This window comes from Rhipicephalus sanguineus, chromosome 2, assembly GCF_013339695.2.
Source record: "Rhipicephalus sanguineus isolate Rsan-2018 chromosome 2, BIME_Rsan_1.4, whole genome shotgun sequence".
Classification (NCBI taxonomy): Eukaryota; Metazoa; Arthropoda; class Arachnida; order Ixodida; family Ixodidae; genus Rhipicephalus; species Rhipicephalus sanguineus.
In genome coordinates, this window is record NC_051177.1 from 227,711,078 (window position 1) to 227,736,027 (window position 24,950).

Consider the following 24,950-nt stretch of genomic DNA (forward strand, 5'->3'; position numbering starts at 1 on the left):
GTACGTTAAATATAAACTAAAGTCAAAATTCGGTCTCTCAACGAAGATAGACACTTGATATAAGTAATAGTGATGGTGCCTAGTTTAAAAGGAAAAGAAAGAAAATCTTAGATATAGATATCGCGTACAGCTTCTTCATATTGGTTAGTATCCTTGATGGTGACATCCGGAGAAAGGTGATTCCACTCATCACTTGTGTGTGGTACAAATGAGTGAAGGAAAATGATGGAATGCCCACTTTGTGTTGGTGATCAATGCGAGATGATACGTAATGTGGTGCCGAAAGGGGCTGGTGTCGTAAAGGGGGTGATGATATATCCTATGAAAGACAGAGAGGCGCGCGTGTTTACCTCGTGAGGCTAGAGATGGTAATTCTAGATTACTTTTCATTAAACTGATGCTAGCGGTCCTGTTATAGATACAAAATATGATTTGTGTGGAATTCTTTGGAACCATTTTTACTAAATCCTCCCAAACTGAGGCTGCATATTCTAGTTTAGGCCGAATAAGTGTTTCGTAGAGAATTATTTTGAGGGATTGTGGTGCACGTGAAAAATTTCGCCGGAGGTATTCCAGTGATTTGTTAGGTATGCAATGTGTGTGTTCCAGGTAAGGTCAGATGAAATGTGGACACCAAGATGAAACACAATCTAGCAATCTAGAGGGGTGTTAGCGATATGATACGCTGGTGGAATAACGCGCATTGCTTTGCATTTGGTTATGTTTAGTTCCATCTGCCATGTGATACACCACGCACTGATAGCGTTAAGGTCAGATTGAAGAACGGCTGCATCATTGTTACAAGTTATTTCTGTAAATATGGCGCAGTCGTCAGCGAAAAGATGAATATTAGATGAAACACTGGAAGGTAAGTCATTATTAACGCCACGTGCAGTTCTTATTATCACTTTTCGCCCACAAAGGATGTCGCAACGCTCAGCGCAAACCGCGCCTCATTGTTCGAGATACTTCGCGATTATTGTAGATCGTTTTGTTAAGATTGTGCGCAAGACGCCAACAATCGAGCTTACTCTAGAACTTACGCGACAACCAGCGATAACGCTGGAATATTTGACGGCACAGGTATAAATGCCGACGCGCTTTACCGCTTGCCAGTTTATCGACGGTCGACGCTCTGTTCGCCGCTATCAGTGTATTGCTGTAGTTTGACTTTCAGTTTCCCGGTCACAAGTTCGGCCAAATAAAGAGTTTCATTTCTGACGTGCTGACTGCTGCCTTCGTCGAAAGTGCAAGCATTTTATGAACTTCAACGACGCCAGCAGTGGCCACCCATACTTGAGCATTTCGACGATTGCGCCGATACGGAAATACACACCGACGCAAGCAGCCTAGGACTCGGTGCCGTCCTTGTGCAAAAGACTGACGGGCTTGAAAGGGTTATCAGTTATGCTAGCCTGTCAGTATCCAAGGCAGAAGCCAACTATTCCACAACAGAAAAGGAATGCCTCGGCATCATTTGGGCTACGTCAAAGTTTTGCCCCTACCTCTATGGCAGGCCCTTCAAAGTTGTCAGTGACCATCACGCCTTATGTTGGCTAGCTAACTTGAAGGGCCCTTCAGGTCTTTTCGCATGATGGAGGCTGAGGCTTCAAGAATTAGCGCATAACGTCGGGCAGCAGCGGTAGCGATTGGCGTGGGTGGATCCCGTCTAAATGCAAGCCTGATACTCTTACAGGTTAGTGGAAATTGTCTGCAATATTGTATTGCACTCTTATTTATCACTCACCACTTCCGCTGCTGCTGCTGCTGCCCTGAACAAATTGTCTTCACATGTATCATTTCCCTCGAGCGAAAATGACTGCAAAGGCTTGTTCCTTTTGTAAAACAGCGTTTAGTGATGATGGTGTCGTCATGCGATGTATTGACTGCAGCGGTGACTTCGACATCGGGAAATGTAGCGGCACTACAGCTAGGTCGTTTAAGATGATGAAAGATGCGACTAAAAAGTCACTTAGATGTCCTACATGTAAGATTGCTCAAGGGAACACTGACACAGCAGGCCAATCTGTGAACCTTCAAATTGAGCTTGCTGAAATAAACAAAAAGCTGTCGCAAATGCAAGCGCTAGAAGCAAAGTTAGACAAACGGATGTGCTTGCAAGAAACTGTGCAGAACATTGAAAGGTCAGTGCAGCATTTGTCTGACACCTACGATTACCTAAAAGACGCTGTAAATAAGCAGGAACGAGGTATCGGTGAATTACGCCGCCGAATAGGGGCTGTTGAACAGTCGCGAGACGTGACAGTGCTTTCAAAGTTAAAAGAACAAGTGGACGCTCTAGAACAGTACAGCCGCAGACAGAACATGGAAATTCATGGTTTGGCTCAACGAGAAGGAGAGAACCTGTTAACAGAAATAAATAAGATGGCCGCGCAGCTTGATTTGCCGTTACTATCTGAAAAAGATATTGACGGAATGCACCGTCTGCGTGCAAAAGATGGTAGGGACCCTGTCGTTCTTGTCCGTTTTGCCACAATTTCGAAAAGAAGAAAAATCTCAGGAGCAAACCACAGGGTATTAAATTCTTTGATAACCTGACTTCTACAAACAAGCGGTTACTATGGCTTGTGAGGAACAGGGCAAGGGAATTGAGTTATCAATTCGTTTGGAGTTCACAGGGAACTATTTTTGTGCGCAAGCAGCCGAATGCTCGCGCAATAAAGCTGGCCACGGAAAGTGACAGAAAAAATCGTCAAAGATTTGAACACACCGCCAGCTTCTACAAATATGGAATTCTGTCACAGTGCTGTATCTTTTAACAGCTTGGCAGCGAAGAATAGTTGTTTTCGTGAAAAAGCGCTTCAACTATTCCATGTGAATGCGCAATGTTTGAGAAATAAGCAAGTTGACATGGAGACATACCTATCGCAACTAAATTGTTGCTTTGATTTCCTAGCTTTTTCAGAGACACGGTACGCGGCTGAGCATGACGTCATACATTTCTCGGGTTACAAACGCATTTCAGTTTATCGTTCCAGAAAGCGAGGCGGTGGCGTTTCTCTGTATGCTCGCGAATGCCATGGTTGCGAAATCATGCCTGAATTTTCCTGTGTGAACGATGATTTTGAATGTGTTGCTGTAGTTTCTCGAAACATTCTGATTGTTGCTGTCTACCGCCCACCGCAAGGTGCGCTAACAGGACTACTTCATTATAAGGACTCAGTGCTTGAACTTGCTAACATGAAGAAATTCCATTCGATTATTGTTGGTGACTTCAATGTTGGCTTACTTGAAAAAATAATGAAAGTATCCAACTTATTGAAACTATGTTAGCAAATAGTTGTGACAACCTTATAGAACTTCCTACGCGGATAACTACGAATTCAAAAACATTGATTGATTTATGTTTTACTGCTTTTCCAAAAAACGGAACATGTTCTGAAGTGCTTAGCTCTGGCATAAGTGATCATTTGCCGATATTTGCTGCGTTACCATTCTCTATGCGCATTGATAGAAATCACAACTTCAAGCGTGTCATAAATAGTCGAAGTACACAGCTATTTCAAACGTTACTTTCCAATGCAAATTTGTCTGATGTTTATGCTGAAGGAAATCCCTCAGCATTGTATGATGTATTTGTGTCCAAAGTGAAAGAAATATACAATGTAGCATTTCCTTTCTCCCCTGTGGTCCGGCATAAAAGAGCTAGAAAGGAATGGGTAAATCATGAACTATATAAACGCATTCAACACAGAGACAAATTGTTCAGTCACTTCTTAAAGACACGAGACCCCCAAATGTATAAAGAATTCAAACAAGTCCGGAACAAACAGTGATCTGAAGAAAGCAAAATCTGAAAACTACACGCGTAAATTTGAAACTTCCATGAGTGATGGTCGTAAAATGTGGAACATTTACCGTGAGCTAATAGGTTCCTCTTCACAAAATATGCCGTCAGAGATTGTTGTAAATGATTATAGGTTTTGTGGTAATGCTGCAGCTGATCTCTTTAATAATCATTTTATCAATGCTGGTGCTCCAACCTCTATATGGGACTTTTCCAAAAATCGAAATTATGAAAGTTACATCGGTAATCGTGTCAGCGAGACAATATTCCTTACGGCTACATCTGAAAGCGAGATTTTTCCATTATTAACTCCTTGAGTTACAAGTCAGCCGCTGGAGAAGATGGCATCAAAGCTCAACCTATTAAAGCAGTTGCTCACATAATATGCGGTCCATTGGAACATATTTGCTACAGTATACTTTCCACTGAAATTTTTCCTGAAAAAATGAAGGTAGCTCGTGTTGCAGTAATCTTTAAGGGTGGGAATCACAACGACTTAAACAACTACAGACCGATTTCGGTACTGCCATTATTTTAAAAAGTAGCTGAGCGTATTATATATAAGCGTCCTAATAGCTTTCTACTGGATAAGCGTATTATTTCGGATAAACAATATGGCTTTCAAAAGAATAAGTCAGCCGAAATGCATTATTAAGAATCAGAGGTGCAATTATAAGTAATATTGAAGAATAAAATTCACAGCATATCCACGTGGTGAATGATGATGAGTGGGGCGAAGGTCCGGAGGGAATCATCGGTAAACCGTGAATCTTCCGTGTAGCGCCCCATAAATCATCATATAAATAGTGAGAAACACTGTGTGTATATTACAAACATCAAACTTTTATTTTTCTTAATTTGATGACGCTTTGCTTGCGTTTTCCCTTCATTATCACGGCTTTATGGTCCGTGAAATGAAGGGATAGCGGTTCCTATACTTGTTGCAAGTGGAAATTTGAAAATACCAAGCCCCTCGGATGGTCGTTGGTTTCATATGATCAAAGGACGTGCACGTGACAGCATATATGGCTGTCATATGTTGTATTAACCACTCATTGCTCTTTTTCGGTAATATCGACATTCAGGTCACCAACTAACAAAAATTGTCTATTCTTGTACTTGTCATAATTACACAATGCTGTGTGTTGATATTCCCACTCGACAAATTGGGTGCAAGGTACATGGTCATGATGATGCATCCATCAAAATCGATGGCAGCATATTCACCGTTGTGGCTCTGTGTCGTTGGCAGTAGTTTCAGATCTTGTGCATTTTCTGTTTGTTTGACGTATACGGCCACACCACCTGCAGCACGCTCTGCATCATCGATGTACACGACTGGAACGTATCATTTGATATACGGTCTTTTGGCGTTCCACGTCTCGGTAAGACAGAGAACGTCCACCGCAGTAAGTATGGGGTCCCGTTCCACATCGTCCACGTGGGCATGCTAAGATCGAACGTTGAGGAGGGTAGTGGTAAACTCGTTGGTAGAGTCAACGTCTTCTTGCAGGGCTCGGAGGTACCGCTGCGTCAACGTGGGTAGTCGATGTTGGCCTAGACGTTGAAATTCGTTCAGCATTGCCCTATCGTCGTTCTTGTCTTTATGGTAGAACCTGTGGTCGCCTTTAGCATTGGTAAGATATAGGTTATTTAGGTTTGTGCATCTGCTGAGTGCCACGTATAGCAACTTCTGATGGTGTTTTGTTATACTCGTATACTATAGACGAGTACGTTCCACCCTGTGACTTGTGAACGGTAATTGCACTAGCCTGAACGAGGTAGTAAAGGAGAAAGAACGCCACACAGGTGAACATGATCGAGAGTCTCACTCGTCAGCGTCGTCTTCTTCTACTGCATAGCAGAACGCGCGCTTCTCACGAACTAGAGGTGGCTACTACAAACAAACAAGCCGAGGATGGACAGACCCACGGCATAAGGAGCTTCGCCCCTAGAAAAATTACCATTGGTATATTATTAGACTTTCGAAAGGCCTTCGGCTCTGTAAAACATGAAATATTGCTTAACAAGCTCTACGTGTGTGGCATTCGCGCCGCAGCGTTACAACTTATGAATAGCTACCTTGATTCTCAAATACATAATATAGCGGAAGAAAACAAGGACAGAGAAAGAAGCACACAGGACGACCGCTAGCGGTCGTCCTGTGTGCTTCTTTCTCTGTCCTTGTTTTATTCCGCTATACTATGTGTTTAAGTCAAGATCAACTAGCCCAAATTTCAGCTTTAACCTTGATTCTCGATTGCAGTATACTTCCCTGCAGGATTACAGTTCACAGAAAAGCTCGAATAAATATGGGGTACCACAGGGTTCAATTTTAGGGCCATTATTGTTTATCGTGTATATAAATGATATAGTAAACATTCCACTCACAGATGAAATGATCATGTACGCGGATGACACTAATGTGTTTTTTTCCGGTATTGACCTTCACAAACTAGATAGATAGATAGATAACTTTATTGTACACCGAGGGAGGAGAGCCGGGTTTTACCCCGACCCCCCTGCGGGCCGCTCCCACGTTGGAACAGGGAGGGAGTACCTGCCCGCGGCATCGTGGGCCCCTTGGATTGCCCGAAGCTGAAGGTGACGGTCCGTACTTTTGATGGCGGAATAAAACCCTTGTATTGGAATGATTTGCGCCTTGAGTTCCTTGGGTATGTGGGGGCAGTCCCACATCATGTGCTCAAATGTACACACACATCCACAGTCTGGGCAGTCTGGAGATATATCCATATAAATAGATACGTTAGCTGGGCAGGGGTAAACACCTGTCTGTAGTAGTCTGAGCGTGATTTCTTGTCCTCTGGTAAGATGCGAATGGGGTGGAGGAAAGACCCTACGACTCAAGCGATAATGTGAAGTGACTTCGTTAAATGTAGCTAGAACGTCCCGCGACCCTCGATCAGCAAGTTACTGCAACTTCTTGGTTAAAAGAATTTCACCAATGGCTATATGCAAATCAGTTTATCCTAAACGCGAAGAAAACAAAGTTTGCAGTACTACAACGTTGAGCTGTTCGTTTGCTTAACTCTTCAAATGAATACATAGGGTCTTCTAAATTAATGAAGCGCTACAATATCCTTAACATTAGAAACTCTTACAGAGCGAAGATTTGCATTCGGCTGTTTAAAGAAGTTTCCACCAACTTTGAGGCATTTTCAAACCGGCACCTCAGTCGAGACACAGGATACAGTTTACGCCACACATCAATAGTAATGAAGAAGGCCAGGACAAACTATGGTATGCAGACCATTGAGTATGAAACTATATCTTTATGTAATATGTATCCTAATGTTGTTGAAATAGCCAGAAATTGTAAAACAATTCATGAATTAAAACATCTAATAATGAACATGTTTCTTGCTTCGGAAGTAGATGTGTTGTATAAATGTTAATATGTTTGGTTACTGCATTAGTAATGGTACTAAGTGTTACTGTTGGCGAGCATTACTGGCCACTGCATTATTCATTATGTTCTTGTTGTTATTACTGCATTAGTGATTATGTTCTGCTACTATGTCATTACTGCCATTATGTTATTGCTGTAAATAGTGATCGTGTTCTCACTGTACTAGTAATTATGTTCTTGTTAATTGACCATGTTTTAGTGAAATTGTAGCTTTCGAATCCGCTGTCTCTGCTGCCCCAGCGAGGTAAGGCATAGTCAGGGGGTTCAAGTCCTCCTCCTGCCTTGCCTCGCGGGCAAACCCTGTATGTGTTATACCCAAATAAAAATTACTACTTTATAGAATTCGACAATACCGTCGTGTATAAGTCCGGACGAAAACACTCTGACGCCGATAGCCTGTCTCGTGCCCCCGTCGACGCGCCGCCGCAAGACGACGACGATGACTGCTTCCTCGGAACCATAAGTACCGTCGACTTCACCGAAAGGCAACGAGCCGACGCGGAACTGGGGGGTCATTATGGAGTACCTCGAGTGCGAAACCACCGTTGTTCCGAAGGTATTCAAGCGAGGACTGCCGTCGTTTTTCTAACGAAACGGCGTTCACCTGAAGAAGAACTTCTCGCCGCTTCGAACCGACTACCTTCTTGTCGTGCCCTCATCATTTCGACCAGAAGTCCTCCAGGCCCTACACGACGAGCCGACGGCTGGACACCTCGGTGTTTCCCGCACGCTCGCCAGAATACAGGAAAAATATTACTGGCCACGCCTTGCTGCCGACGTCGCCCACTTCGTTAAGACTTGCCGAGATCGCCAGCGACGGAAGACACCGCCGACTAGGCCAGCGGGACATCTGCAGCCAATCGAACCACCTCACCGGCCATTCCAGCAAATCGGGATGGACCTACTGGGGCCGCTCCCCACGTCGACTTCCGGCAACAAGTGGATCGTCGTAGCAATTGACTACCTCACCCACTACGCCGAGACAAAGGCCTTGCTCAAAGGTAGTGCCGCCGTGGTAGCCAAGTTCTTCGTGGAGAACATCGCCTTGCGTCATCGCGCCCCAGAGGTCCTCATCACAGACAGAGGTACCGCCTTTACTGCGGACATAACTCAGGCGATCTTCAAATATAGCGAGACGAGCCACCGCCGCACCACCGCCTACCACCCGCAGACCAATGGCCTCACCGAGCGTCTAAATAAGACAATCGCCGACATGCTGACCATGTACGTCGACGTTGAGCACAAGACGTGGGATGCCGTTCTTCCGTACGTGACCTTCGCTTAGAAGACGGCCGTCCAAGAAACGACGCAGATGACGCCGTACAACTTGGTCTACGGAAGGTGCCCGGCGACGACGCTCGATGCCATGCTACCCAACGTCACCGACGAAGAAAATCGCGACGCCACCGCTTACTTACAACGTGCCGAAGAAGCTTGACAGCTCGCCCACCTGTGCATCAAGACCCAGCAGCACACCGACAGCCGTCGCTACAATCTTCGACGACGCTTCGTGGAGTACCAGCCCGGCGACCGTGTCTGGGTCTCGACGCCAATACGACGACGCTGACTGAGTGAGAAGCTTCTTGGACGATACTTCGGGCTGTACAGGGTATCTCGACGTCTCGGCGCACTCAACTACGACATCAAAGAAATTGCGCGACGAAAACAAGGAAAGAAGAAGACAAGTACAAACACAGCGCAAACTTTCGTTGCGTTTCTTAATCGTCGCGCAATTTCTTTGATGTCATGGATCACCAGCTAGCCCGAAATGCTGCTCTCATCAACTACGACGGCGTTACGAATTCTCAGCGGCGCCGTGCGCGACCTGAAGTCGTCCATGTCGTGCGCCTCGAGCCATATTACGCGCGTTAGCGAATCTGAGGACTGTAATTTTGCTTTATTATTGCACTTTCTTGCTTGTGCTTATTCTTTATTTTTCTTTGTTCCTTTATCTTCCTATTTATTGTTGCATGCATTGCCCCCCCCCCCCGTGTTCTGTTTTAAGTATCGGGACGATGTTTTTCAGAGGGGGGCATTGCCACGTGCCTTTCTTATTATCACTTTTCGCCCACAAAGATTGTCAGCAACGCTCAGCGCAAACCGCGCCTCATTGTTGGTGATGCTTCGCGATTATTGTAGATCGTTTTGTTAAGGTTTCGAGCAAGACGCCAACACCCGAGCTTATTCTAGAACTTGCACGACAACCAGCGATAACGCTGGAATATTCGACAGCACATGTATAAATGCCGACGCGCTTCACCGCTTGTCAGTTGATCGACGGTCGACGCTCTGTTCGCCGCTATCAGTGTATTGCTGTTGTTTGACCTTCAGTTTCCCGGCCACAAGTTCAGCCAAATAAAGAGCGTCATCTCTGACGTGCTTACTGCTGCCTTCGTCGACGTCACGACCACGTGACAATATAAATTAAAAATAAAAGCGGCCCCAGAACAGAGCCTTGAGGAACACCCCAGCAAACCGGCCTGGAGGGTGAGTCAGAGTTGTTAGCAGAAACATACTGAGAACGACGGGACAGGAAGGATTCAAGCCAAAGGAGACGTTGGGGACCTATATTAAGCTGGCCTAATTTGTGCACAAGTAGATTATGAGCGACTTTATCAAATGCTTTTGAGAAAGTTAGAAATATGCAGTCTGCAAAAGAAGAGCGATCAAGAATGACATGCAAATGGTGTGTAAATGATGTTAGTTCTGTTTCGCACGGATAAGATTTGCGAAAGCCGTGCTGAGAGTGCGTGAAAAAGGAGTTCGATTCGAGATAGTTGCCTAGACTAGAAAATAATACATGCTCGAGAAGTTTACATGGAATGCTGGCGAGTGAAATGGGTAATTATTACAGTTTGCTATCGTCCACCTTCTTACAATCTTACTTTTGTGAATGACTTACACGACGTGATCGATTCCGTGGTGTCACAGTTCCCGGGGTTCCCGGGAGAGAATTATACTGAGCTTATGTTTTCTGATGACGTAGATGACCTTTTATTCAATTCCCAATGGACAGTTCTTTGCCTGCGTTCGCGACTGTATTGAAGCCAGTGGCGTTATTGCTTTTCAAAACACTGAAGGTCTGTCGATTGGTAATTTCATGAGTTTACTCGAATTTTATCTGCACTCTACCTTTGTTTCGTGAGAACGTATTTTTTCTGCAACGGCAAGGAATTTCAATTAAGTCGTGTGTTGCGCCTGTCTTCGGCAACATCTTCCTAGGGAATGTTGATCGTTGTTTGTTTAGTATCCTTGACGAAATTAATGTTAATCAAGTTTTCAGCTATGTCGATGGTTTTTTAATCATTTCAAAGAAGCCCAGTTGTATAACCTTAGACAAGTCTGTCGATGCTATTAAGGCGAAAGCCTTATGTCTCACTAAACACGAAATCTGACCTCGTCGTCGGCGTCTCGCGTCCTGCGGCGAAGGGGACGAGTGGTCTATAAAATCATCATCACGCGATCACGTCACAATATGACGTAATCATCACACCACATATCACAAATTTTGCGACGTCATCATGACGTCACAAATTCTGGCGAGGTATTATGTGACGTAACGCCACGTAATGCAGCGCCCTCCTTTGGGTGGCAAACAAAACCGCAGAGCGCGCGACCTCAAGAGAAGAAAATAAATACTGCGCTTCGCAGTGGCACGTGAAGCCACGGCTCGCGTTGCCTGCGGGCGTCGATTCTGTTTCCGATGTGTCGCTCCTTCGCTCCTGTCACACAAGCCTACACCATCAACACATGATATCGTAGCTTGGTCAAAGGTGGGTTGATCACGGAGGCAGTGCAAAACCAAGTGAGGTGTCTCCGATCCTGGAGGCAGTGCAAAACCACGCTAGGTGCACAAAACTTTCGGAGGGTGGCGGGGCAAGATAAGTACATCTAGGGAGCCTACATGACCGGCCGTTAATGTAGGCTCCCTAATACATCGAATGAGCAGGAAAACATGGCTTTAGCCTTAAAGTCGTCTAGGTGAATGCACAAAAGACCCTATGATTGTTCTTCACGCTTTTCGACAGTGAGAGAAGGGCTTGGCCTTGACCTACGAATTACGCACTGCCAAAACGCTGCAGTTCTTATATCTACATCTCGTAACTTGGTTGTCTTATTGTTGTTAACTTGTTGCCATACGATTCTGCGCAGTCAAAACTTGTCAAGAGGGGGAAAGCCAAACAGTGTCCGCGACCCGCTCTCTCACAATCATGCCCACATGCAATGCAAGATAGTTTTAATGATCACGTTCGGCGTGTACTTGCTGCCGGTTATCCTTGCACCGTGGTTACCGTGATCGCAGAGGTTCTTCTACGTGAAGCAAAAGGAGCCCGTTCGAGTGTTAACCCTGGCCCACATCGTAGGAGGCGTTCAGAAGTGATGCCATATATGCATCGCATATCCCACAACTTAAAAAGATAGCGAGTAGGCACGATGTGCCGACTGCCTTTTCCGTCCCGCGTAAGCTCGATGGGCTTTGTCTCAGAATCTCTTCTGGTAAGCATAAACCCGGTGGTTGCGGAAAAAAGCGCGCTTCGGCCGTATGCAAGATGCGCGACTGGCGTCGCCTACGAAATTACGCTATCCTCTGGGAAATCTTGCGTAGGCCAAACCTCTGTGAACGATCGTGCAAGGGAACATGAGCTGTGAATGACAAATAACGGGAACGCGCATTTGCCGGCGCATTGCCAAGCTTGCATGTGCGCACCGATTTTCCGAAGCATTAGGATATTGGCCAAGAGCAGTGATACCACAGCCCGCGAACTGATGGAGGCTTTTTATATATCTGTACGAGGCAATGCTTGCATAAGCGACACGTCCGTTTCGTTATTTAGTGATAGGAAACATTTGCGTGCCTTGTTGTAATCTTTTAGCTCGTGATCATGTGACCACCCTTGCTTGCGCGTGTCTCTTTAGGCGCATATATTGAAGAGTGACGAAAAAGGAATGTCACTTGAAAGTTTGCGCCTGTCCGTGTTCGTCTTACTGTGCCCCTGCTTTGTGGTTTTGCACGTGCCACTTTTAATTTGAAATATTACTTCGTATGCAAATTTCCAAGTGACGCGAAGATTTGTCAATATTACCGATATCAGGATTAGTTATACGATATATTAGAGGATTTACGATCCCAATTCGTAATTACCAGAGACAAAGCTACTATGTAAAACATGAAAATCGTGAACAAAAACTTGGCTTTCAGAGGTCCTTCAAATATGCGTTGGTCGATCGAAGCCCGATAAGGAGAGCACTCAGACAGAATGCGACACGTGTCCCTACAAACTAGAACGACTCTTCGCCGAGTCAATTAGCTTGATCTGAACGCGGTAAACTAAGGAATACAAAAGAAAAAAATTACACCATCTCCCGCTAAGGGGACCATGAGTCGATGCGAAGCCGGAGCACTTGCACGATCGCGTTCCGTTGGCGTTCGTTGGGCATGCTACCGACCTCGCGTCGTGGAACGCGAAGAGGGACGTTACGCGCGTTATATCTTCCATATAGCCTGGCCGTTAATTCTCACAGGGCGAGCGGGGAACACGGTCGACAGGCGGGCGAGAGGGGGCAGCGTAGGAGTGGGGAGAGAAGGGGAGGGGACGCACATGCGCTCGAGCTCATCGCGGCGTTGCGCAGGAGAGAATTTCGGCATGTCTAGCCCGTGTTTCAGAGGAAGAGTGGAAAGGGGGAGGGGATAGGGAAAGTGGAGAGAGAAAGTGGAGAGGGGAAGGGGGGAGGGTGAGTGGAGAGGGGAAGTGGAGAGGGTATGCGCATGCGCAGTAAGGGTGGTCACGCCGCACACCACCACCACCACCGGATTGAGCTCCGCCTTAAGATACTTCGCATCTAATATGCAAAATAGGGGCGAATGAATATCACTTCAAGTACAAAACACGACATTATAAATATGGTCGATGTCGCCAGAAAGAACCGTACTCACTGCTCAAGTTTTGGCTGGTCGACAGGCAGAGCGGTTGTTGGGGTTTCTGTCGTGTCGACCAGCTCGACGACTTCGAGTGACGCTGCCATGAAGTGTTTGCTGAGTGGGGGTAGGAGGCAGAGTGCGCACTGCAGCACGCACAACAAAGCCAGGAAAGCTATCTTGGTAAGGTAGCTCAGCCGCACGAGCACCGCCACGGCGACCAGCGCTAGCGCCGCAACACTGATGGAGTGGCGAGCTGTGTTCAACGACAGGACTATGGGGAAGCCCTCCTCATCCACCAGCTTCCCTTCGGCCGCTGTACTCGGCTGGTCAATTCCATTGCTGGCGCCCAGCAGCTGCGAAAACATAGCAGAACAGCTGTCACAACAAAAAATAGGAGCCCTTTTTCATGCTTGACGCGAAACAAACGAGCGCTAAGAAACGGGGACATAATCAGGAGGCAGACAGTACTGTACATGGCGCTCACGAATGGCTGGATTTTACTGTGACGCGGACAGATGACCAGCAAGACAGTATTTTCAAGAAAGTACGGCCCGCTTTATCGGGGTAGAAAAAACAAAAGAAAGTGTTCCTTCATTGTTGGCTAGGGCCCTATTGATAGTCTTGGGTTGGTGGATGCTGGAATTGTTGGTGGATGTGCTGGAAACAATAGTGAACAAAGTGGAAAGAATAGTGGATGTAGTGGAGGCTGTGATGGTCATAATGGCTGATGATGATGAGAGTGGCAAAAATGGTGGTGGTGGTGGTGCTGGCAAGATTTTTTAGGTGTTAAGTCGAAAACGCTGGCTGATGGTGGCGATGGAGAACAAGTTTTGCTGGATGGCCAGGTGAGCAAGCTGGATGACGGTTCCATGATGGGAACATGATGGCAGCATGCTGGGTGATGATGGCATGATGGAAGTGCACGTGGCATTATGTGAAATGAGTGCAATTTCTAACGATTTCCTCTTGAATGGGCAGAAAAATATGTTTGCAGTTCAAAGAAGCCAACTCCGATCATTACGTTTCCTAGAACGCTTTTTTTTTATTTACGCGGCGTTAATAACCGCCTCAAGTTTTGTGGAGCACAGCAGTCGTGAACATTTACATTTTGCTCACGCAGTACTTATCAAATCAAATCGAATCAAATCTTTATTTCAACATACAAGTGATGTCGTGGACCATGATCTAAAAGCCAGCAAGGCTTGACAGGGTCCACGGCCCATTTTTCAGGCAGTGACAAAACGGGAAAAACAAGAAATACACAAGAATTAACTAGAAATACACCGCATCATATTACAGAAATACAATAAAAACAAAAAAGCACAATACAGAAAAAATACACAAGAATTAGACTAGCAATACACCGCATCATATAACAGGAATACAAGAATTACAACAATGCAAGAAGTACACAAGAAGTACACCGCATTATAAGCACTAGTACATAAACATTGCAGTTGCATACATGTTTTTATTTTGACAATATGAAGTGTTATATTACATTTCTTGTATTTAAGTGATATGGTAGCAAGGATAACGTAGCATCTGATAAGTATAATTCGTTCTAGACCTTGGCAGTTGAAGTTCAAAAATCAGTTGAAGTCTAGCGGTTGTCCTGTCTCTTTCTATATCGTCCTTTGTGCGTGTTCGCTAGCAACATGGAAGCATGTATCCATGACTCGTTGGAAAGTCGCAGGTGCCGAGCAAGGACCTAAGGGCATGACTTGAACTCGAACAGACCGTCCGTTGTTATGAAGGCAGTCTTTTCTCGGTCTCTCTCGTCGACTTTGATTTGCCAGTAGCCGGTCTTGAGGTCCATCGAAAAAAAGTACTTCGCGTTGTGTAGTCGATCTAGGGCGTCCTCTATACCTGGGAGAGCGTACACGTCCCTTTTCGTGATTTTGTTCAGGCGACGATAATCGACGCAGAAACGTAGGGTCCCATCCTTCTTCCTCACTAACACCACAGAAGACGCCCACGGAATCTTGGACGCCTGGATGATGTCGTCGCGTAGCATTCGTCGACCTGTTTCTTGACGGCCTGCCGTTCACGCGTCGAACCCCGGTAGGGACTCTGACGGAGTGGTCGAGAATTTTCTTCTGTTACTTCTGTTATAATGCGGTGCCACATCGTATATATCAAGTCCTTTCAGCATGGCCGAACTAATAGCGGCGATTGAAACTTGGCACAAAGGAACATCACCTGGTCCCGACGGTATTCCCTACGAAGTTTTCAAGAACATGGAAGGTGAAGCTCTTGGCGCACTTCTGCAGGCTATTAATAAAGTATGGGAGACTGGGGACGTCCCATCTGATGGGAAACATGTAGTTGTTCTTCCGATTTCAAAACCACGAAAGTCTCCAAAGAACCTGCAAGCTTTACGCCCAATTTCACTGACTGCGACCGTCTGCAAGCTCGCTGAAGAGATGCTGGCCACACGTATTTCCTGATGGCTTGAACGAGAGAATAAGTACAATCCGGCTCAAATTGGGTTCCGTTCTCATTTGGGAACTGAAGATGGACTTTCTGTCTCGTCGGACGACATTTTACAGGTTTCACCACACAGCCACGCAGTACGCACGGTTGTAGCAACCGACAAAACGATAGCTTATGACAATATAGACCATGGATCAATATTTCCAACCTCATCGAGCTGGGACTTCCACCGCGGGTCGCAAGATTTATTTACTCTTTCCTTCACAACCGCACATTTGCAATAAGAGTAGATGAAAAGCCAGAAGTCTGCTTCACGTCCAACAGAGGTGTCCCACAAGGTTCCGTTTTGGCTCCTCTTCTGTTCAACGTTGCAATAATACCTCTAGCTTGGCAACTACACCGGATTCCAGACGTGAAGTTTCTAATATATGCTCATGTTGTGACTTTGTGGTCTGTGCATAAAGACGTCTCAAGACAAGCTCAACAGCTTCAGCAAGCCCTTGGTATACTTGAGAAGTACACTCGGAACGCAGGGTTAGACATTTCCGCCCAAAAATCAAGCCACGTTGTGGTGGCTAACAAGGCAGGACGCAGAAAAATCACGCAGTGCCCCTTTACATTTACACTTGGTACAGTGACAATTCCTGAGGCTTCGGAGGTCCGCATACTGGGACTTGACATTCACCGGTCCGGCAGTGGTGCGCACTGGCTCCGCAAAGTCGGGCAGAGTTCCAGAAAAACGCTTCATCTGATTCGCCGCATTGCATCAAAAGCAGCTGGAGCTCGTACTGATGTAGCTCGACGGCTCGTACGCACAGTTCTACATCCAAGAATTGTATACCAGGCGCAATTTCAAAGTTTAACTTCAGCGCAGCTGGCACAGTTGGAGACTATTAACCGTGATGCCATGCGCACAATAACAGCGTTACCCCGCGTCAACCCCGATACCAACTTTACAGGAGCACGCCCAGCTTAACACAAATGCAGAGCTAATTTCGCAAAGGGAAAAACGCGTGAAATAAAAAAGCAACTTGTTCCGGTTGTTGCTGCGTTGCATGCACACTTTCAACGCGGGTCTCCCATTGACCACCAGTCCGATACAATGCCTCCATGGGAATTCACCACATTCACATCTAATAAGAGAACCAAGTTACGGGGCAGCGATACATCAGGTATTATTGACGAACGCTCTGTCATCGAAGCACCATGCGCTAACGTCTGCAAAGTCTATACAGATGCTGCCATCCTACAAGACGGCGGAAGGACATCATTCCTAAGTACCACGCATAATTTCATCAGTGGTCACCAGCATTATCTATCTACGGAAGCCAGTCCTCTTGGAATGGAACTTCAAGCCATCCATGACGCAGTGCGGGATGTCACCTCTAAGCCGTCTATAATTAAGCAACTTGACGCATTCAGCAATTCTTTAGCGGCTGTCCAGGAACTCAAGAAAGTTGACAAGGTGATGGAAATCTGCGAGGCGATACATAAGATGAACCGTAATACAGCCACTTGCATCAGGACACACTGAATTCAAGGCCATGCTGCGAACCCTCACAATATTGCTGCTGACCAACAGGCACACTGCCCTCCTAATACAGACCTCCCATCTGTTCCCCTTCCACCTCAACCCCTAAATAGACTCCGTGCCCGTAAAAATGTTCTCCGACAGGATACACGCGCTCTTATCCCACCGTGTGTCTGTAGCGCCAACGACATCGACGGGATGGCACAGTGAAGAAAGAAGAGGTCGGACGAGACCTCGTGCGGCGCGGCAGCAAGGCTGGCGCGAGGGGCGCAGAAAAATAAAGAAAACGTTAGTTGGTTTTAGGCTTCGGCGCTAGTCGGATGTGTCGAGTCGTTTTCTTATGTGTGCTCCAGAAATTGGTGACCCGGACGTTTGGATCAAGTAGCAACTTGTGCCTGATCATAACGTGCAACACGAAACAAAAAGACGTGGAGCCATGTCAACCACCGGCAACGAACGCCAGCAAGCCTCGACCAACTCGGCCAACGCCGAGACCTCTTCAACCGCTGCGGTTATTTCGAACACCATCCGACTGCCAGAGTTCTGGGAACGGAACCCCTCGGCGTGGTTCATCCAAGCAGAGGCCCGTTTTGAACTGTCGCGGATTACGTCCCAGACTCGCAAGTACCTCCTCGTGGTCGACGCGCTTCCAGCGGCCGTCATCGACGAGATTTCCGACCTTCTCCATTCGTTCGCGCACGACCTACCAGAGTCGCCTTACGACGTAATTAAGGCAGCTATACTGGACCGCACGGCTATGTCGGAACGCACACGGTTGCAACAGCTACTCTCAATCGAACAACTCGGCAATCAACGGCCAAGCCAGCTACTGCGTCGATTTCTTAATCTGCTCGGCCCACGCGTTTCCACTACGGACAGCACCTTCGTCCGTGAGCTATTCCTTCAGCGCTTGCCCACCCAAGTCCAGATGGTGCTGGCAACTGCTTCAACCCAGAATTTGTCAGAGCTCGCTACATTGGCTGACCAGGTTATGGAAGTTGCCAATCCACTTCCAGTGGTTGCAGCTGCAATTCCGGCTTCTGCATCGCACGCCGTCAGCCCTTCACTGACAAAGCGGTCCGAGCCAGAACCACCATCATTTCCCGTCGCTGAGTTATGCGACAGACTGGAGAAGCTTCTGGTTGCCACTACTCGTAGAAGCGCTTCTCCTCCTTCACGTCGACGTCGCCGTTCTCTATCTTATCGACGCTTCCCATCCGTCGAGAGCCAGCGCAACAGTGAATCACAGCAGTTTGACATCTGCTGGTACCACCGCCGTTTTGGCGCTCGCGCGCGTCACTGCCTACTCCCTTGCACCTGGTCGGAAAACTGTCCGGCCGACCGCTAGCGGCGACAAGCGGTCACGGGCCTACCCCATGCCGCCTCTTCTATGTCAACGACAAGGTCACTGGGCAACGTTTTCTGATTGACACAGGCGCACAGGTCAGCATTCTCCCTGCTACACGAATTGATCGCACCGCTACTCCCATGCTGTACTTGCAAGCTGTGAATGGAACGCGGATTCAAGTATTTCGACAACGGTCGCTCACGCTCAACCTGGGACTACGAAGACCGTTCCGCTGGCTGTTCGTGGTCGCCGACGTTCCTTCTGCCATTTTCGGTGCTGATTTCCTCACCGACCATGGCCTCATTGTCGACGTCAAGCGACAACGTCTCCTAGACGCGACAACTTACCTCTCGGTGAAAGGCATTGTTGCACCTGGAACCACAGATTTAGCCCTCTCTTGTGCTACGGTTTCAAATGAACCCTTCGCGGCTTTGCTACGAGAATTCCCTGACATCACCGCACCGCCTAATTGGAAAAAACCAGTGTGCCACGACGTACGTCATCACATCGTTACTGTCGGACCTCCTGCTTTCTTCCGGCCACGTCGACTTGCTCCGGACAAACTCAAGGTTGCACGTGCAGAATTTGAACATATGCTGGAATTGGGAATTATTTGCCCGTCCGCAAGTAACTGGGCAGCTCCACTCCACATGGTGCCCAAGAAATCGGGTGACTGGAGGCCATGCGGAGACTACCGATCTCTGAACACTAAGACAATTCCGGATCGGTACCCGTTACCCAACATACAGGATTTCACTGCCGCTCTGCACGGCGCCAACATCTTTTCGAAGATTGACCTTGTACGCGCCTACCACCAAATTCCCATGGCCGAATCAGACATACCCAAGACGGCTTTTACAACACCATTTGGACTCTTCGAGTTTTTGCGAATGCCGTTCGGTCTCAGGAATGCCGCTCAGTCCTTTCAACGTTTCATTGACACAGTCACGCGTGGTCTACCCTTTGTTTTCGCCTACGTCGACGACTTGTTGGTGGCCAGCAAATCTGTGGAAGAGCATTTACAACACCTTCGTTGTCTGCTACAACGACTATCTGACCACGGCATCGTCATCAACGCCTCGAAAAGCGAGTTTGGTGTCACTAGCTTAGTCTTTCTTGGACATCACCTGGACACCAGTGGCATCCGCCCACTTTCATCAAAAATCGAAGCAGTCCAGAGTTTCCCTAGGCCCACAACGATCACGAAGCTGCGGCAATTCCTCGGCATGGTTAACTTTTATCGCCGCTTTATCAAGAACTGTGCCGATATAGTGGCGCCTTTGGACCGTCTGCTTACCAGCAAGAACAAGACGTCCTTACTACCTTGGGACTCCACTGCTGAAGACGCCTTTATCAAGATCAAGGGCGCGCTCGCCAACGCTGCCTTTCTTGCCAACCCCAACCCCACGGCATCTCTAGCCCTCATGAGTGACGCGTCTAGCACAGCCGTGGGAGCGGTTCTCCAGCAGCGTGTTGACAACTCATGGCAACCATTAGCGTTTTAAATGCGAAGCATTTCTTAGCGAACCTCTGACACTTTGAGCGTTTCTATCTATCTATCTATCTATCTATCTATCTATCTATCTATCTATCTATCTATCTATCTATCTATCTATCTATCTATCTATCTATCTATCTATCTATCTATCTATCTATCTATCTATCTATCTAGCCGCCTACGTCTGGGTGCTCTCATGATCGCCTCCTTAATTTGGTGTACACCAAAATTTGCATGGGAGGGTAAGAGGATTTGACGAATATGACTGCCGGGTCATGACATGAATAACGTTAAATTTCTGTCGCTTACGTCGTCAAACCCTTTCCACTAGACACGTGTGGCACATACCCGTTTACCACGGGCCAGGGTGTACGGGTATGCGCCACAGGTGATTGACAGTTTATATCTCCCCAACAACAGCGAGAACAGACATTGATAACTTAAATGCTAGAGCGTTAAGGAAAACCAACATCGGCAGCGTTGACTCAACGAATGGAAGGAATAAAAATTAGGATCCCAGCAGGAATCGAACCCAAGCATTCTGCGTGGCAATCAGGTATTCTACCACTGAGCCACGCCAGGTCTATAAATTAGTTTGGAAAAGGAGCCCACGCGGGCGTAATATCAGTGCAACGTCAATTGTGGTTGTGGTGCTGGCTATCTAATTTTCTAAGAAAGCAATAAACACTACGTGATACTCCTACGACGTGTACTCCTGCGATACAGGCGTCATATCAGATTAACGTCTGAAGTTCCAGTGTTGGCTCCAATTTTATAGCAGTCTAATAAACATTACGTTTGTATTCCTATGATTCAGCAAGCTATATTGAAGCATTGCTCTACCCCAGAGGAATACATTAACGAAAGTTACATATGATATCCACATCACCGCACCGTAAAGCGCACTTCGCCCACTAGAACGACGCAGTGTCCTCTTCATTTTTTACGAGGCTGGGCGATGGCCTCATGCTGACCGAGGGTGATGCCAGACTCATTGACAGCCGCTTTGAAGACTAGGCTACGTAGGCCACATACGCCCAGGTAGTCTACGAATACGACAAACGCCATCCACTGATGTTGGTCTACGTAGCACTATCCAGGCCTACCAGCCTCGACGGCCTCATCAACGCGAAGGGTGGCTTCAGGTTCCGACATGTCGCCGGCTCTATCGACAGACAATTTGTCGACGAAGTGACCAAGGCATCCACGAATTCCAACAGCTCTATTATACCACATACTTCACGATACATGCACCCCTCGTCACCACGATCACGACCGGATCCTATAACAAGTCATGACCAGCTGCTGGTGCTCACTGATCACGGTGATGATGCCCTTGTTCAAGAACTGTCCAGAACTTCTTCCACACATGCACACGGGTTCGTGAAACGTGCGTGCGTTCTCGGGACACGTATAAGCACTACATGTCAGCTAACCGCTTCTGGTGTTGGTAATGCCCCCGTTGCCATTGGCAGCGTTACCCAACCGTAAACAACTCGTTATATAACACATATGCGGCTCTTCAACATATATAAGTGTGCGTATAAAATCTATACAAATCTTTAGCGTCATTTTGTAACGTGTCGCTCAGTAAAAAAAAGTTACGCCACAGCCACATATCCGCCGCATGCTTCGCATAACATCGACTCCCACGATATGTGGGATCTGCCGAATTTTTTTCTCCAAGAAATTCAGCCCAACACAAGCTCGTTACAGCACCTTCGGTCGAGAGTTACTTGGAATTTACCTCGCCATCCGACACTTTCGCCATATCGTCGAAGGTCGACCATTTACAATTTTCACGGACCACAAGCCGTTGACATATGCGCTTTGCAGAGAGTCGTCGACGCACACGCCACGAGAAATCCGCCATCTCTTGTTTATATCTGAATTCTCCACCGACATCCGACACGTCAGCGGCGACTAGAACATACCTGCTGACAATCTCAGCCGCGTGGACGCCGTGACATCACCTGCAACTCCTGCGCCACTCGATGTGGCGACGCTCGCAGCACACCAAGCTAATGATCCCGAGCTCATACAACTGCGCTCATCTAAAACAGCACCGCGATTGCACGATATCCATCTTGATGGCGCCAACCTCGTCTGTGACACTTCTACAGGCACACCCAGACCATTTGTCCCTCGCACGTTACGCAAGCAGCTTTTCGACACGCTGCACCAGCTCGCTCACCCCGGCGTTCGTGCCTCGCAACGCCTTGTTTCATCGCGTTACGTATGGCCACGGATGAACGCAGACGTACGCGACTGAGTACGTGCATGTACACCCTGCCAACGTGCCAAAGTCCACAGGTACCCTGTTCCCCACACACGCCAGTTTCTCCAGCCTGACCATCGTTTCGATATTGTCCACATCGACATCGTCGGGCCACTACCACCGTGTGACGGATTTCGCTACCTGCTCACAGCTGTCGACAGATTTACTCGATGGCCAGAAGCGACCCCGCTTCCAGACAGCTCTGCTGCAACCGTCGCAGCAGCATTCGTCACAACATGGGTTGCCCGCTTCGGACGCCCTACCAAGATCGTGACTGACAGAGGACAGCAATTCGAGTCTGCCCTCTTTCACGAGCTCCTACGCTTGCTTGGCACGCATCGTCTTCGCACGGCTGCCTACCACCCCCAGACCAATGGCCTCGTAGAACGCTTCCATCGACAGCTCAAGGCAGCATTGATGGCCCATGGCACGCCATCGCAATGGATTCGACGTCTGCCACTGGTACTTCTGGGTATCCGCTGCGCCTTGAAATTGGACTTCGGGTGCTCGAGCGCGAAGCTCGTCTACGGCACTCCGCTCCGTCTGCCCTGCGACTTCTTCTCCCCAGAACCACCCTCGGCAGCTCTGTCTACTCACGAATACGTACACCTTCGTACACCTTCCGGGATCTTAAACCCTGTCCGACACGTCCTCCTCCAGACCGCGCACCATACATTACATCCGACCTGACCAATGCAACCCACGTTTTCGTGCGCTTTGGACCTATTTGGGCTGCTCTCCACCCACACTACCTCGGGCCCTTTCCAGTACTGGAGAAGCGCGAGTCGACATATGTCGTAGATGTTCATGGCAAACCTGACACCATCGCACTGGAGCGCCTGAAGCCAGCCTACTGTGAGACGACTCCCACAGTCGCCTCGTTCAATCCAGTTCCACACGTCTCCGTTCCCGTCGCTGCGGACACTACTTCAATCCGCAGAGTTTCCTGGCAGCGCTGATTTCGTTCGCAGACCATGCTGCTCTCTAGGGGAAGGAGCTATGTAGCGCCACCGACATCGACGGGATGGCGCAGTGAAGAAAGAAGAGGTCGGACGAGACCTCGTGCGGCGCGGCAGCAAGGCTGGCGCGAGGGGCGCAGAAAAATAAAGAAAACGTTAGTTGGTTTTAGGCTTCGGAGCTAGTCGGATGTGTCGAGTCGTTTTCTTATGTGTGCTCCACATGTCTGCTCTCTCCCCCTTCACCTTACTAGGGCGGATGAAGTCGTGCTTAAGAGGCTTCGGGCAGGGGTGGCCCTTGCACCATCTGTTATCTCAACATGGAACTGGTCGCATTTACCAGTTGGTGCTACATGCCCGTACTGTTCTGTTCCGGTGATGCAAGCAGATGCATACCACCTTATATGGACATGTCAAGGATTACAGTCGGAACGCAACCGTCATCTCCTGCAAGCTTGTCTTCGCTACAGTGACACAAACAGTTATGACCAATGGATACTTGACAACACAGTCCACTTCATACACAAACCGGCCTAACGGCGCACATTTAACACAAATATACACAACAAATATTACGCTTTAAGGGCAAGTATATGTCGCAAATAAAACAAAATAATGCGGTGCTTAGCAAGGGGCGTTTGTCGGACCCGCGATGACGACGAGAAACAGCCTTTGTATTGCAGGAGCAGGGTTTTGAGCTGGTCTTGCTTGACCTTCGGAAGGCTCGGGTTGACGTCAAAATCCTGTTCGGGACCTCGATTCGTCGAAGCTGGTTCGGAAGCATCGAAGAAGGCGAAAGCATTGCTGGCGGCCACACATACGTCGATGTAGGCAACCGTCGTACCAATGTTGAGGTGCCTATATTCGTAGCTGAAGTTTCTCAGCACTACATTTGCCTTACTGTCACGCAGCTCGGCTATACCTCGTGCGACGCAAATTTGACCGTGCAGGAGTAGGTACTGATCGCCCTCGATGGCGCCTTCAAGGTTCGCAGGTTTTTCGGCGCCGACGGAAATAATGATGCTGGAGCGCGGCGGAATGGTCACCTGCTCTTCTATCAGATTCAATGCATGGTTCCCTGGCGTCGTGTGGGGCGGGAGCGCTTTGTCTGAGGCTAGTATTATCGACTCAGACCTAAGGTCGATGACGGCGCCGTGATCACTTAGGAAGCCCATTCAAAGTATCACATTCCTGGAGCAGTTTTGTAGGATTACAAAGCTCGCAGGTTAAGTCCAGATATTGATGGTGACTCTCGCCGTGCAGACACCAATCGGCGATATCAGATGGCCTCCAGTGGTCCAGATCTCGGGGCCTTCCCAAGCAGTCCTAACTTTCTTCAACTTTGCGGCCTACTGATGACGGAATAGTGGGCTCCAGTATCGACGAGAGCGGTGACGTTGTGGCCATCGATAAGAACGTCGAGGTCACTATTTCGTCGTCTTGCGTTGTGGTTAGGTCGTGGCGTCGGATCACGGCTGCGCCGGTTTGTTCGGCTGCTTCCATGTCGGGTCGTCAGATCTTCGGTGCGCGAGGTTTCGTCTTCAGGAGTCTGTGAGGTTTGCGTCGTGTTCTGCAGGTCTCGTCGCGTTTTTCGCCATCGGCGGCAGCGGAGGATCTTCGACATTTCGTCGTACAGCAACCGCACCTCCATCCATCGGTTGCTGCCCTTAGTTTCGCGGATACGGGCTAGGCGACCGGCCCCGGTTTGGGCCAGTGTACTGCCGGTGGTGTGGTGACATGTAGTG

General features: G+C 48.0%; 1 protein-coding gene across 2 annotated transcripts in view; it reads right to left on the reverse strand.

The window, feature by feature from the left end:
• The window catches only part of LOC119384145 (adenylate cyclase type 3), a 778,406-nt gene that overhangs the window by 423,954 nt on the left and 329,502 nt on the right, over positions 1 to 24,950 (reverse strand). For both annotated transcript variants that reach the window (XM_037652438.2, XM_037652439.2), the window contains exon 10: positions 13,174 to 13,511. In XM_037652438.2, the coding sequence (XP_037508366.1) occupies positions 13,174 to 13,511 (338 nt within the window). The remainder of the gene's footprint in view (positions 1 to 13,173; positions 13,512 to 24,950) is intronic.